The 15,632-nt window shown below is 42.1% G+C and overlaps 1 protein-coding gene across 4 annotated transcripts in view; it reads left to right on the plus strand.

Moving 5' to 3' along the window:
* The window catches only part of LOC149577058 (histone-lysine N-methyltransferase ATXR4-like), a 237,839-nt gene that overhangs the window by 39,639 nt on the left and 182,568 nt on the right, over nucleotides 1-15,632 (plus strand). For 2 of the 4 annotated variants that reach the window (XM_089821834.1, XM_089821841.1), the window contains exon 3: nucleotides 9,887-10,024. The exons of the other annotated variants lie outside the window; for them this stretch is intronic. In XM_089821834.1, coding sequence (XP_089677960.1) covers nucleotides 9,887-10,024 — 138 coding nt within the window. The remainder of the gene's footprint in view (nucleotides 1-9,886; nucleotides 10,025-15,632) is intronic. 4 annotated transcript variants of the gene reach the window in all.

Consider the following 15,632-nt stretch of genomic DNA (forward strand, 5'->3'; position numbering starts at 1 on the left):
AAAATGTGAACCCAAGGCCTTTTCAAACATATGCACTAGCACCTTTGAATGCTGTCAAGGACATAGTACCAGCCCAGAATAATCTAGCTGCTGAATATGAATGGTGCTATCCATGTTATCAATCGCATAATCAGGCAACATGCTCTAATGGGGTCATCAATCAAGTATTGATGGTCCAAAATGCTGCAAGTACACAACCAGAAGTAGCTGAGGATGCAACGAAACAACAATATGATTCAACTCTAATTGATACTACTTTTGTTAATTGGCATAGAGAGGAGTTTTGCGGGCTAAATGGTGATACACCAATTGCAACTTATACCAGAGCAAAGAAAAGAGCTTTGGAAACAGAACAAGCTGCAAATAAAGGTAAAGAACTTGCAATCAAAGAGGCACCATTCAGCCAAGCACGTGTCACAAAGCAATCCTCTCTTCCCAACTAAAGAGCAGCCCCAACCACAATCAAATCAAGCTGATGTCAAAGCGTATACCAAGATATTTCCAGCTATGCCTTACGACATAGTCGAAGACATGAAAAAGGTTAATGTCACAATGTCTATGTGGAATTCATTGGCCATCCCAGGGCAAACTGATTTGCTAAAGAAGGCTCTGTTTGAAGAGAAGATTCCTACACAAGTGGTTGATGAGAACCCCAAGGTGGTTTTGACAAATGCTGTTCTAGAGGTTGCTTCTCAAGACAACAATAAAATTCAAGGTAAGAATGTGAAACCACCTCCTTTTTACGTATCTTTGATCATTGGAGATAAGTTAGTGCATAATTGTATGGTAGATAGTGGAGCTACCAGTTCTGTAATGCCAAAGAAGATAGCTGATCAACTAGGTTTGGTTTATTAGCCTTTAGAGAAGGGGCTAGTGTAGTTGGATGGTTCCACTGTTAACACTTTAGGAGTTGTTAAGGATGCCAATTTGACACTCCATGCATGCCCCAACTTCTCCATCCCTCAAGATATCTTTTTAATTGATCTTCCTCCGTATTTTGCCCTTTGTTTATCAAGAGAATTTACGGCGAAAATAGGAGGATGCCTTTCTTCAGATTGGTCCCACATGCTGTTTAGAACCCGTTATGGGACCAAAGTGACCATCAAATCAGAGGGACTTGCAAAGAATCACATTGAGCCATATATACCCAACGTGATCAATGCAAATTGTGTTGCATTTGATTAAAATGAAAACCTTGCTATCTTAGAAACAAGCACCCAAGTAGAAAACATTCCTGATATTCTCCTTGATGAGTGGGCAACAGAAAATGCCTTGAGAAATCAAAACAACACTATTTTAGATGCTGGTTTAGGAAATTATATATTCCAAGAAGTTGGTTCAGTTATACCAAACCTCGTTAAAAGTTCAAATGAGTTTAATAATGAGCAGGATAAGGTTTGAGAGTTGCACTTTGATGGCTCTAGAAGCAAGAATGGTTCAGGCGGAGGAACAATGTTAGTATCTCCTCAAGGAGATGAATACTATGCAGGTTTTTGATTCAGTTTTGCATGTACTAATAATACAACTGAATATGAGGGTTTTATTCAAGGGCTAGAATGGGTGAGAATGAGGGGTGTTAGATGTTTGAAAGTATTTGGAGACAGTGAATTAATTGTCAATCAGGTTAGAGGGCTGCATGTGACCAAAAATGACACATTGAAGAGCTACAAGCACAGAGTTTGGGACGAAATTGAAAATTTTGATGCTTTTAACCTTATTGCTGTCCCTACAAAATTAAACCAGCATGCTGATAGGTTGGCTGCTGTAGGAGCACAATTTGATATAACGGAAAATATTAATAAGGAAAATGTACAGTAGCATATCAAAATTGTACTTAGGCCTTCTATACCTGATAATGATGTTAACTGGCAAGTGTTTGACAGTGATGAGCAGATTCTGAATTTCTTGCTTGAGGAAGATGTGTTTTCAACATCCAATCAGCATAAGCTAGAGCAGCAATATGGTAATCAAATTATACAACTAAAGTCCAATAAACTGCCCAAGAGATTGGTTACCCTTGAATCTATCTTCAATGCCGATAATTAGGCCAGAAAGAACAAAACCAGCTTGCTGGTCCAACAAAATCATTATGAAGACCTTGAAATTGCTAAAGGAAATAACTTAAAGTTCGGAAATGTAATGTTCCCATCCCTTATGCAGAGGTTAGGATGCCCAAATTCAGATTTCATAGGGAAACTGAGTGTTTGTACAGCTGAAAACCAACCATATGGTGCGATTTGGAAGAGTGACGTACGTTGTCCGCATAGGGGAGAGTCCGTATGGTGGAATTTGGGTGTACGGAATAAGCCTCAGGATATATGAATTGCTGTACGGTACCTTTAGTAGATGGTAGTGAACATCGTACCTCAATATTGAGGCCATACAGTGGTAGGGAGTAGTGGATTGGATGCCGTACGGGTGAGTGAAGAAATGGGGGAGTGTGTCCGTACAGAAGGGGTAACCATACGGTGATATCAAACAGGCCGTACGGTGCCTAATATAAGCCGTATGGTGGGTAAGATAAAAGAATGAATACCGTACACAATGGAGGGATGTCAAAGGAGCCGTACAGTGATAACCCCAAAGCAGTACAGTGATATAGTAAATTGGAATGGAGGAGTTAGAAGCCGTACGGTCAGACTATAATGCCTATAGTAATTCCAATTTAGAGGAGCAGAGAGAGACATACATAATTTGCATACGCAGGACCCACCAATTCACCAACAGGAACAAAAGTTTGCAATTAAATCCACAACTTGCCAAATACAGAAGTGACGAACACGAACGGAATAGGGTGAGGGTTGATTCCCACCGAAATCGGGCAAGCCAAATAGGGAAGGTCTTTCACTTTCGAAATGGCGAATAATGCCGAACTCCAACTGGAATCCGTAGTACAGAGAAAACATAATCAAAAGCATACCTATTGACTACTATGAGCCGTGCTTAAATACCCATTGGGAAAAGCTTTCCGAGGGTGTACAAAGATTAGTCGACGGCGACTCAAACTACTATGACAAAAATTAAATTTGGGTCCGAGTTAAATTAAAACAATTGGCCCGTTACACAAAATAATTAATTACATTTATTTTTTCGTCGAGGACATCACAGTCCTCCTGCCCTGAAATTTGCTTGTCCTCAAGCAAATGCAGTGTTGGATGCTGTAGGATGTGTTTGCCCTCCCATGTTGCATCGTCTAGTGGTAGATGTCGCCAATGTACCAAATATTCTCTCACAGTTCGATTACGCAAGACTTTTTGCGCACTTCGAGAATCTCAACAAGTTCTAGGATGAGTTTCCCTTCCTCATTGAGTGGTGGAAGATCTGTAGTGACGATGATGTTTTTCCCGATAGGCTTCTTCAGATAGGAAACATGGAAGACATTATGAATGCGGCTACCTTTGGGAAGCTCCAGTTCGTATGCTACCTCACCAATGCGCCGGATCATGCGGTAGGGGCCATAAAACCGGGGCTTCAGTTTCTCCTTCCTTGTTCTCTTCAATGATGATTGTCGATAAGGTTGTAACCGGAGATAGACCAGATCCCCCACTTTGAAACTCCTCTCTAACCGATGTCTGTTGGCGTATACCTTCTGTCGGTTTTGTGCCTGTTGCAGGTTTTCTTTCAAGCTCCTCAAAATGTCCTGTCCTTCCTGAAGCCAATCCTTGGCCCTTGGAGTTCGGCTGTCGCCCAGCACTGTATCGATGAAGGAGTGGTTCGTGCCCGTATAGAGCCTTGAATGACGTCATCTCAATTGACATGTGATAAGTGGTATTGTAGCAGTACTCCCCGAGGTGGATCCATTTCACCTATGTGCATTGTTGTGCCGAGACGTAGTTCCGTAGATAACCTTCAAGCCATTTGTTCACAATTTTAGTTTGGCCATTTGTCTGTGGGTGGTAACTTGTGCTCGGTGATAGTTCAGTTCTTGCCATTTGAAACAGTTCTGTCCAGAAGATACTGACGAAGCGTCCATCCCGGTCACTGACGATGTTTCGGGGTAATTCGTGTAGGTGAAAGACTTCTCTAAAAAATAGATCGGTGACCTGTGCAGCCCGAAGGTCCGAGGGGATGGCGAAGAAGTGAGCATACTTTGTCAATCTGTCAACTACCACGAAGATGCAATCCCTTCCGTTCACCCGGGGAAGACCTGTTATGAAATCTATTGATATACTTTCCCACTTATGTTCGGGAATCGGTAGAGGCTGTAGCAGTCCGGCGGGAAGAGTATGTTTGGATTTGTTCTGTTGACAAATAGTACATTCTCTGACATGCTGCAACACGTCCCCTTTCAATCCCTTCCATGAGAACCTTTCCCGCATACTTCTGTAAGTCTTCAGGAAGCCAGGATGAGTAGCCAGGGGGGAGTTGTGCATATGCTTTAGGATCTTCTGCTTAAGCTTGGATTCTAGCACTAGGTAGATTCGATCCTTATAATAGATGATATCATTCACCACCTTATAACGATCATCATGGATGTGACCATCCATTATCTCATAGGCAAAAGTATTTTTGGAATATTCCACCAGCAGTTGTGCCCTCCAGTTAGCTGAGATCTGCTCTAGTGAGTAGATGGTGGGTTTTCGAGACAGGGCATCTACAACAACATTGTTTTTTCCCTTTACACATTCAATGTCAAAATCAAAAGATTGAACCTTGCTTACCCATTTTTGTTGCCGTTCGTTCAAGTCCCTCTGCTCCAGGAAATATCTCACGCTGTTGTGATTTGTACGGACAACAAACTTGGCACCAACCAGGTACTGCTGGAACTTGGTCAGTGCGTGAACAATGGCCAACATTTCTTTATCATAAATGGAATACAGGCGCTCGGCTAGTGTAAGCTTCCTGCTCTCATAGGCGATGGGGTGTCTGTCCTGTATCAAAATCGCTCCAATACCTTCCCCTAATGCGTCGCATTCCAAAATGAATGGTCGGGTGAAGTCAGGCAGTGCCAACACTGGACAAGTGCTCATGGCCTCTTTTAGCTTATCGAATGTGAGTTGTGCTTCTTCATTCCATTGGAAAGCCCCTTTCTTCGTCAGATTTGTTAAAGGCGCGCTGAGCTGAGAAAAACCCTTGACAAATCTCCTGTAGTAGCTGCACAATCTGAAGAACCCTCGCAGATCTGTGAGTGATTTTGGGGGAGGCCAATCGAGGATAGCCTGGATCTTCTCCTGATGCACTTGGACCCCATGTTGACTGACAACATGCCCCAAGTACAATATCTTTGTCATTTCGAACTCACATTTGGATTGTTTGGCGAACAGGGACTGTTCTTCCATGATACTTAAAACCTCGTTCAAATGTTTCAGGTGCTCCTCCCACGTCCTGCTATAAATGAGAAGATCATTAAAGAACACCAACAAATACTTACGCAACTGCTTGTTAAAGATGCGGTTCATGCATGACTGGAATGTAGCAGGTGTGTTGGTCAGACCGAACGGCATGACCAGGAACTCATACTGTCTGTAATGGCAACTGAAGGCTGTTTTCTCCACATCCTCTTCCCTCATTCGGATCTAATGGTATTCGGAATGGAGATCTATTTTTGAGAAATAGACCGCACCATGTAGTTCATCCAGCAGTTCATCTATCCTCGGAATGAGGTACTTGTTCTTTATTGTCCTCTTGTTTAGTGCACGATAGTCCACACACATACGCAATGTTCCGTCCTTCTTCTTGACCAACACCACTGATGATGCGAACGGGCTAGAATTGGGACAGATCCATCCCTTATCAAGTATCTCCTGGATCGTCCGTTCGATTTCATCTTTGAACTTCTTCGGGTGGCGGTACGGTGTGGTTATAACAGGTTTCCCTCCTTGTTCCAACTGTATTGTATGTTCAAATCCTCGATGTGGCGGTGTGCCAGGAGGACTATCCATGAAAACCCTTTCATGCTTACTTAAAACATCTTGAAGCTCTTTATTTTGCGGAGGTGTTCAGTGCCTCTTAATAGGTTCCGCTGAAATGAAACATTGTGCAGCCCACGCAACATCATCATGCTGTAGGATTGCCTCCATCCGATGCGCAGACACTTCCTTCGGTCCTTCATTTGCCATCCCTCGGAGGACCACCTTCTTTCCGTCAGCCACGAAAGTGAAGTACATTCGCTTGAAACTCTGAGTGTATTCAGCAAGTGTCTCCATCCACTGTAGGCCGAGGATGACCTCCATGTCGGCCAGATCCACTATGAAAAAGTCCTTTGTCACCATGTGATTTGCCATCGTGATGCTCAGCTGAGGAACTAGGTGCGTGCAGGGCAGGAAAGTCCCTTCGACAACTTTGACCTGAAAGCCCACGTGTGCTTTCGTCGGAAGATTTCTTCGCTGTACTAAAGATGAATTTATGAAATTCATTGTAGCTCCGCTATCTAGCATCACTGTGACCCTTTGTCCCTGAAGGGTACCTCGCACACGGAAAACTGTGCACCTCGGACTGCCAGCCAAGGCAATGGATCCTCCACGTTTTATTAAAGCGGCAATCCTTTCCATATGGTTGAAGTTGGCCATGTCAATATCACCGCTAGGTTGGATGTCTTCCACTGGCGTTTCCTCTCGATCCTGCTCATCTTCTTCGTCGGACATCACTTCGATGTAATGAATTTTCCCTTTCCCAAGGCATCGGTGGCCAGGTTCCCAAGACCCCTTGCAATTAAAACATAACTTCTTTCTTCAGAGTTCTTGTCGGGATGCTTCATCCAGTGATGGCTTCTTGGGCAGAGGTTTGTCCCTCGGGAACATCGGCGGTTTTAGATGTGAATGAATCCGAGAGGATGAGGATGATGCTGACGACGATGCCATGCTTCGTGCCTTATTGATTGCTTTCGTCAAGGTTGACGGGTTGAATCCTTTCACCCAACCTTTCAGTGGTTCTGCCAATCCATCCATAAAGAGAACGACCCGCCTTCGTTCAGAGATGCTTGTCACCAACACAGAAAGTCTCTGAAACTCCGTGATGAACTGATCTACTGATCCTGTTTGCCTCAGTTGTGCCAAATCTTTGAAATTGAGCTTGGGGTCTTTTCCATCAAATCGTTCAATTAGTCTCTCTGTGAACTCAGCATAAGTCTTTATTTGATCATGCCCAAGAGTGATAGTGCCGTGGTGCCACCATTCGTGCGCAATGCCCTCCAAGTGTAACGCGGCAAATTTGATCGCTTCTTCGGGCATAGGATTTAGCTGGAAGTAGGTGTCGACTTTCATTACCCATGCCTGCGCTGAAATGGAGCCTGAACCGTCAAATGGAGACAGGTTCACCTTACTCAATTTTCTCCTTAGGTCATCGTTAAAAAATCCTCCTCTGTTTCCACCTCTTGCATATCTCATTCTTAGATCTGGGTAATCCTTGTAGGAGATGTCTTCTTCAAGATTTGCATTCCGCCAATCCTCCTGTATTTCCTTGAAGGTTGGAAGTCTCTCTCTGGGATGTATCTCAGTCCGTGGTGGGAAAGTCGGCATGGATGGTCGAGAGTGTGCAGTGTGAGGGTGTGATTTGCTTGCCACCGAATCTGCACTATGTCCATTCGGTTCTCCAGAAATTTTGTTTTCCGCCAACTTTTTGAGAGTTTCTTCCATAAGCCACTGAGTATCAGTGATCTGTGCCTGGTTCCGCGCAAGATCTCTCAAAAGTGCAATGAGTTCGGCACCTGTCGGTTCTTGTTCCCGTTCTTGTTCTTCAGCCATTCGATCAACAGAATGTGTCCTTGTTCTCTTCCAGCTATAAACTCGCATTCACCGATCACAGGCTGGCAGGATCGATTGCTCTGATACCATTGTAATGTTCTCGTCCCTTATGCAGAGGTTAGGATGCCCAAATTCAGATTTCTCAAGGAAACTGAGAGTGTTTGTACAGCTGAAAACCAACCGTATGGTGCGATTTGGAAGAGTGACGTATGTTGTCCGCAGAGGGGAGAGTCTGTACGGTGGAATTTAGGTGTACGGAATAAGCCTCAGGATATATGAATTGCTGTACGGTGCCTTTAGTGGATGGTAGTGAAACATCGTACCTCAATATTGAGGCCGTACAGTGGTAGGGAGTAGTGGATTGGATGCCATACGGGTGAGTGAAGAAATGGGGGAGTGTGGCCGTACGAAAGGGGTAACCGTACGGTGATATCAAACAGGCCGTATGGTGCCTAATATAAGCTGTACGGTGGATAAGATGAAAGAATGAATGTCGTACACAATGGAGGGATGTCAAAGGAGCCGTACAGTGATATAGTAAATTGGAATGGAGTTAGAAGCCGTACGGTCAGACTATAATGCCTACAGTAATTCCAATTATATAGAGAAGTAGAGAGAGACATACATAATTTGCATACGCAGGACCCACCAATTCACCAACAGGAACAAAATTTTGCAATTAAATCCACAACTTGCCAAATACAAAAGTGACGAACACGAACGGAATAGGGTGAGGGTTGATTCTCATAGAAATCGGGCAAGCCAAATAGGGAAGGTCTTTCACTTCCGAAATGGCGAATAATGCCAAACTCCAACTGGTATCCGCAGTACAGAGAAAACATAGTCAAAGGCATACCTATCGACTACTACGAGCCGTGCTTAAATACCCATTGGGAAAAGCTTTCCGAGGGTGTACAAAGATTAGCCGACGGCGACACAAACTACTATGAAAAAAATTAAATTTGGGTCCGAGTTAAATTAAAACAATCGGCCCGTTACACAAAATAATTAATTACATTTATTTTTTCGTCGGGGACATCATAGGAAAGGTAATTTCTGCAGAAGAAAAACAGTCTTATGTTTAGCTTTTTCAAGAATTTAATGATATTTTTGCATGGGAGTATCCAGATCTTAAGGGTTTTGATCCATAGCTTGCCCAACACACCATTGATTTAGAGCCAAACTCCAAGCCTATAAGGCAGAAGCAAAGACCAGTCAATCCAAAACTTGAACCTTTAATGCAAAAGGAAGTATTCAAGCTTATTGAGAGTCTACCACATAGGTCTACCACAAACCTAGACTTATTCATGAACTCTTATTTTCTATATAATCTCCATATTTTAATAGTACTGCGTTAAAGTTCTTGAATCTCTTATTTGGTACTTTTTAGTTATAATGCTTGGTTAACCTCAAATTTGTCGATCTCGCTGACTTGGTAAAAATTGACTACTAATTTTCTTTTATGATGTTGCTTCTTTAAACCCATTTGATCAGTTTTCACCGATCAATGCGAGATCGAGTTGATTGTTTCTCAGCTGATATAGAACTGTGCAGGTTACATTTTTTATACAATATAAGTTCATAGCTTCTACAATTTGTTTACTAGATCTTTCATTTTACAAGTGGTCATTGCATCTTGTGATGCATATACTTGCGCTTTATAAAGTATTGTCAGATTAGTCATGAAACATAAGGAACCTAGTCATATCTTGTGTATGAATTCTACATAAATCTAGACAATCATTAATGGAACCCATGGCATCTTATGTATGAATCCAATTAATATTAGTGTTCCATAAAAATAAGACTGCAATTAAGAGAATACAATTTATGATCCCAAGATTGAAGAACTCAAATAATTATGTGCATTGCACCATATAGAATCTACATAACATAATGTTCCTTTTTTCTTCTGAAATTAAGTATATTAATGAGACATAAACATTGTATAAATGAGAATGCCCAAACAAAGCTGAAAGAACATAAACATTTTTACAATCCCTAATTAAATTTTACTAAAACTATATTCCACTGTGATAATTTTCAGATTGGTTTTACATTCCTTGTATACTTATGGTATCTTAAAGTTATTTTCTATTGATATGGCAGTCATTGATGCTTCTAAGCTCTAAAAACTCATTTGGCACAATCTTTTAGGGTTCAGCTAATATCAGATCTTTTAAAAATATTTTCAATCCTACTAGGTGTGCTACTATTGTTTGCGGAGGCTCAAAAGTTTTTCAAATTCGCAGTGGGGGGAAGTGAAGTCATCCACAAACACTTTACAATACAGTCAAAACGAGGTTAACTTTTGTAGCAATCAATGCACAGAGAAAGCAAAGGTCAGCTTGTTTCCAAAAGTTACATGGTTATATTGTTATGCATTTTTTTTCCTTCTCTTGAATGTTAAATTTTATATTCTTTGTGGCTTCATAAGCTTTGAAGAGGCCATTAGATTAGATAAATCTATGCATCTGTTTAAAGTGAGTATGTCCCTTAGAAGATAATAAATGAGAAAGACATATATAATATTATAACAAAAACTAAATCATGAGCTTATATAAGGAATCAATTGATGGTATTATGAACTTTCCAGTGATACTTATCTTTGTGCTACTGTGCATTTCTATGTTAGTACATGGTAAATGACACAGTGAAGGTTCACATTCCACAACTCCTGTAAAGAGGCAATTTTACTATGTTCTATGGTGTATTATTTGTTTTACAGTCAATAAGTGACCTCCCTGTAATGGATTTTTGTGGCACAAACTTTATTGTGGCTACTTGGAAACATTCTCGTAGTAAAATACATTGAACTTCATCTATATAATATTACATTTTGGCTTCTTCAAGTAAAACTAAACTATTGTAAGTTTAATAACACATGATCTAGGAATCTAATGTGAGATTGTCTTACCTTTGAAGAAATTATAGGTCTTACTTTGAGTTTATAAACTACTCAAACCTATTTTAGCATTTCATAGAAATCATTTTAAGTTGTATCTGCATCATCAAACATATAATTAGAATTATGCAATTTCAGTGACGTGTAGATGCACAAGCTGTTGTCCTGTATTTTGTCACCACAAAATATAGGTAAGAGTACGAGAGCTTTTCAATTGAGTTTTGCGTTGCTCTGAGATAATTCACTATATAGTTGGCCAAGTTGATCAACTAACTGTTCTCAATTAATATAATGAATCTTTTTACTGAAGGCTTTCGTCAAGTCTTTTCAGTTTTTTAAGTTCATTAGCCTATAATTGATTTTTGAGGCCTTCAAAGTCCTTTTTGCATTTTTGAGTGATGTTTAGATTTTTTTAGTCTTTTTGTTTCCTTCAACTCTTGCTTTCGGTTTGTAATGTCCTCGTCATAAAATAAATGTATTTAATTAAACTTTGTAACGGGCCGATTGATTTAGTTTATCTCAGTCCCATTTTTATTTTTGTTTTCGAAGTTTGTGTCGCTGTCGGCTATCTTTGTACACCCTCAGAATGGTTTCCTGATGGGTATTTAAGCACGGCTTGTAGGAAGTCTTAGGAATGCTTTGGATTATATTTCTCTATACTGCAGATTCCTGTTGGAGTTCGGAATTGTTTGCCATTTCGGAAGTGAAAGATCTTCCCTATTTGGCTCGTGCGGTTTCGGTGGGATTCAACCCTCACCTTATTCCATCTGTGTACTTGGTTCGGATCTGGACAATCAAAACATCTTTGTATGTGGAATATTATTCGGCACAAGTGTATCTATTTGGTATCTGGTTACCTGCACGTTATTTGTGTTAAATATATTGCAATTGCATTACATATTGCGTCTCTGAACTACTCTGCATTTCCCCTTGCCGTACTATATCTCCGTGTGCCACATCAACCATATCCATAACATCCTGTACGACCTTCTCATTCATATCCTCCAAACACCCCACACCTTTCCATCTCCCTCCCTCAATCCGTACGAAAACCATTTATAATCTGGATGGTCTGCACACTACAGTCCGTACGACCTTCTTCTACATCTCGTATGGTTTCCCATAAACCATATGGCTTGGCACCTTCACTGTGACTCTTGCTCCGTATGGCCACTCCATTATCCCCACTGTATGACTACTTGCTATCCCGTACAACCTTGTACATTACCCACTCTCTTCCATCGTTCAGATTGAGCAATTCCTTGGCATACGACATTCAGTACCTTCAAACAACCACTGTATAGCCAAGAGGCTAAGGTCACCGTACGGCCTCAAATCATCCACCCGTACGGCCTTCCTGGAGGCACCGTACAGCCTCTTTGTGCATTGTCCTTCCATTCACACTGCAAATTTCCTAACTACATCTTTGAAATTCATTCAGCCCTTCCGTACTTGGAACATTATAGTGGTATTAAAGCTCTTCAATCCTGCTAGTCTGTGGACAGTGAATGAGAGTTTATAGCCGGAAGAGAAGGACAAATTCTGTTGATCGAATGATTGCGAACGGGAATCGACCGCTGCCAAACTTGTGGCACTACTGAGGGAACTGGCTAGGAATCAGGCACAGATCACTGATACGCAGCGACTCATCGAAGAAACTCTCAAGAAATTGGCGTCGAACAAAATATTTGGAGAACAAAATGGTCACAACGCAGACTCGGTGTCGAGTAAACCAAACCCTCAGCCTGCACGCTTTCAACCTTCCATGCCGACTTTTCCACCATGGACGGAGGCACAACACGGAGGGAGACAACCAAATTTCGAAGAGATGAGAGAAGACTGGAAGAATGCAAACCTTGAAGAAGATATATTCTACAAAGATTACGTAGATCTGAGAATGAGAGATTCGAGAGGTAGAAACAAAGGATACTTTAACAATTATCTTAGGAGAAAGTTGAGTAAGGTAAATCTATCTCCATTTGACAAATCGGGTTCCATATCAGCGCAAGCGTGGGTAATGAAAGCCGATACCTACTTCCAGTTGAATCCTATGCTAGAAGAAGAAGCAATCAAATTTGCCGTGTTGCACTTGGAGGGAGTTGCACACGAATGGTGGCACCATGGCACCATCACATTAGGGCATGATCGAATAAAGACATATGCGGAATTCACGGAGAGATTGATAGAACGATCTGATGGGAAAGATCCCGAGCTCAATTTCAAAGATTTGGCGCAATTGAGGCAAACTGGATCGGTAGATCAGTTCATTGAGGAGTTTCAGAAACTTTCTTTTTTGGTCACAGACATTTCTGAAAGAAGGCGGGTCGTGCTCTTCATGGACGGACTAGCAGAACCGCTGAAAGTTTGGGTGAAGGGATTCAATCCGTCTACCCTGTTGGAAGCAATTGGTAAGGCACAAAGTATGGCATTGTTGTTGGCATCATCCTCATCCTCCCGAAGTCACTTACATCTGAAACCATCGACATTTTCGAGGCACAAACCTTCGCCCAAGAAGCCGTCATTGGATGAAGCTTCCTGACAGGAACTCCAAAGGAAGAAATTGTGTTTCAATTGCAAGGGACCTTGGGAGCCTGGCCACCGATGCCTCGGGAAAAGGAAGATCCACTACATTGAGGTCGTATCCGATGATGAGGACGAACACGAACATGAAGAAATGTCGGCGAAAGATAACCAACACTACCATGACACCAACATTAGTCTGAACCGTACGGAGAGAATTACCACTTTGGTACAACGCGAAGGAGCCATTGCATTGGCTGGCAGCTCGAGGTGCACAGTTTTTCGTGTGCGGGGTACCCTTCAAGGACAAAGGGTTACGGTGATGTTGGATAGTGGCGCGACTCTAAATTTCATCAACTCATCCTTGGTAAGACAAAGAAGTCTCCCTACGGAGGTGCACACAGGCTTTTAGGTCAAGGTAGCCGGAGGGACTTTCCTGCCCTGCACGAACCTTGTTCCTCAATTGAGCATCACAATGGTGAATCACACGGTAATTGAGGACTTCTTTATAGTGGACCTGGCAGACATGGAAGTTATTCTTGGCATATAGTGGATGGAGACCCTTGATGAATACACCTAGAGTTTCAAACGAATGGACTTCACTTTTGTGGTTGACGGAAAGGAGGTCGTCCTCCGAGGAATGGCGAATGAAGGTTTGAAGGAAGTTTCTGCACATCGGATGGAGGCAATCTTTTGGCACGATGACGTTGTGTGGGCTGCGCATTGTTTCATCTCGGCGAAACCTATAAAAGGGAAAAGAACACCTCCACAAGATGATGAGCTCCAAGATATTTTAAGTAGACATGAAAAGGCTTTCATGGATATTCCTCCTGGCATACCACCGCACCAAGGGTTTGAACACACAATCTAGTTGGAATCAAGAGCAAAACCAGTCATAACCACACCGTACCGCCACCCCAAGAAATTCAAGGATGAGATCGAAAGGACGATCTAGGAATTGCTTGAGAAAGGATGGATCTGTCCCAGTTCTAGCCTGTTTGCATCATCTGTGGTATTGGTCAAAAAGGACGGGACGATGTGCATGTGTGTGGACTATTGCGCGCTGAACAAAAAATCAATTAAGAATAGGTATCCCATTCCAAGGATAGATGAGCTGTTGGACGAACTGCATGGCGCAGTCTATTTTTCAAAAATAGATCTTCGTTCCGGATACCATCAGATCTGAATGAGGGAAGATGAGGACACAATGGTTTTCCGCTGCCACTACGGACATTATGAGTTCCTGGTAATGCCATTCAGATTGACCAACACACCTGCTACATTTCAATCATGCATGAACCGCATCTTTAACAAACAATTGCGTAAGTATCTATTGGTATTCTTTGACGATCTTATTTATAGCAGGACATGGGAGGAGCACTTGAAGCATCTGAATGAAGTTCTGAGTATCATGGAGGAATAGTCCTTGTTTGCCAAGTAGTCCAAATGTGAATTTGGTATGACAGAGATATTGTACTTGGGGCATGTTGTCAGTAAATACGGGGTTCAAGTGCATCGGGAGAAGATTCAGTCTATCCTCGACCGACACCCCCCAAAATCACTCACGGATTTGCAAGGATTCTTCGAACTGTGCAGTTACTATAGGAGGTTTGTTAAAGGATTCTCTCAACTCAGGGCACCTTTAACGGATTTGACGAAGAAGGGGTCATTCCAGTGGAACGAAAAGGCACAACTCACCTTTGATAAGCTGAAAGAGGCCATGAGCACTTGTCCCATACTTGCACTGCCTGACTTCACTCGGCCGTTCATTTTGGAGTGCGACGCATCCGGGGAAGGCATTGGAGCAATTCTAAAGCAAGATAGACACCCCATTGCTTATGAGAGCAGAAAGCTTACACTAGCAGAATGCCTGTATTCCATCTACGACAAAGAAATGTTGGCCATCATGTATGCACTAACCAAGTTCCGACAGTATCTGGTAGGTGCCAAGTTTGTCATCCGTACGGATCACAACAGTGTGAGATATTTTCTGGAGCAGCGGGACTTGAACGAACGACAACAAAAATGGGTAAGTAAAGTTCAGGCTTTTGATTTTGACATTGAGTATGTGAAAGGGAAGAACAATGTTGTTACAAATGCCTTGTCCAGAAAATTCACCATCTGCTCACTAGATCGGATTTCAGCTGACTGGAAGGCACACCTGCTAGTGGAATATTCCAAGAATACATTTGCTTGTGAAATAATGGATGGCCACACCCATGATGATCGGTACAGAGTGGTGGATGATATCATCTACTATAAAGACCGGATATACCTGGTGCCAAAATCCAAATTGAAGCAGAAGATCTTGAAGGAAGTACACGACTCACCTCTGGTTGGACACCCTGGTTTCCTTAAAACTTACAGAAGTCTTCGGGAGAGGTTTCCATGGAAGGGACTAAAAGGGGACGTGTTGCAGTATGTAAGAGAATATATGGTCTGCCAATAGAACAAATCCGAACACACTCTTCTTGTCGGGCTGCTACAACCTTTGCCAATTCTCAAACATAAGTGGGAAAGTATAT

Source organism: Cupressus sempervirens, chromosome 1 (genome assembly GCF_028749045.1).
Source record: "Cupressus sempervirens isolate cs-2001-9-10 chromosome 1, ASM2874904v1, whole genome shotgun sequence".
Classification (NCBI taxonomy): Eukaryota; Viridiplantae; Streptophyta; class Pinopsida; order Cupressales; family Cupressaceae; genus Cupressus; species Cupressus sempervirens.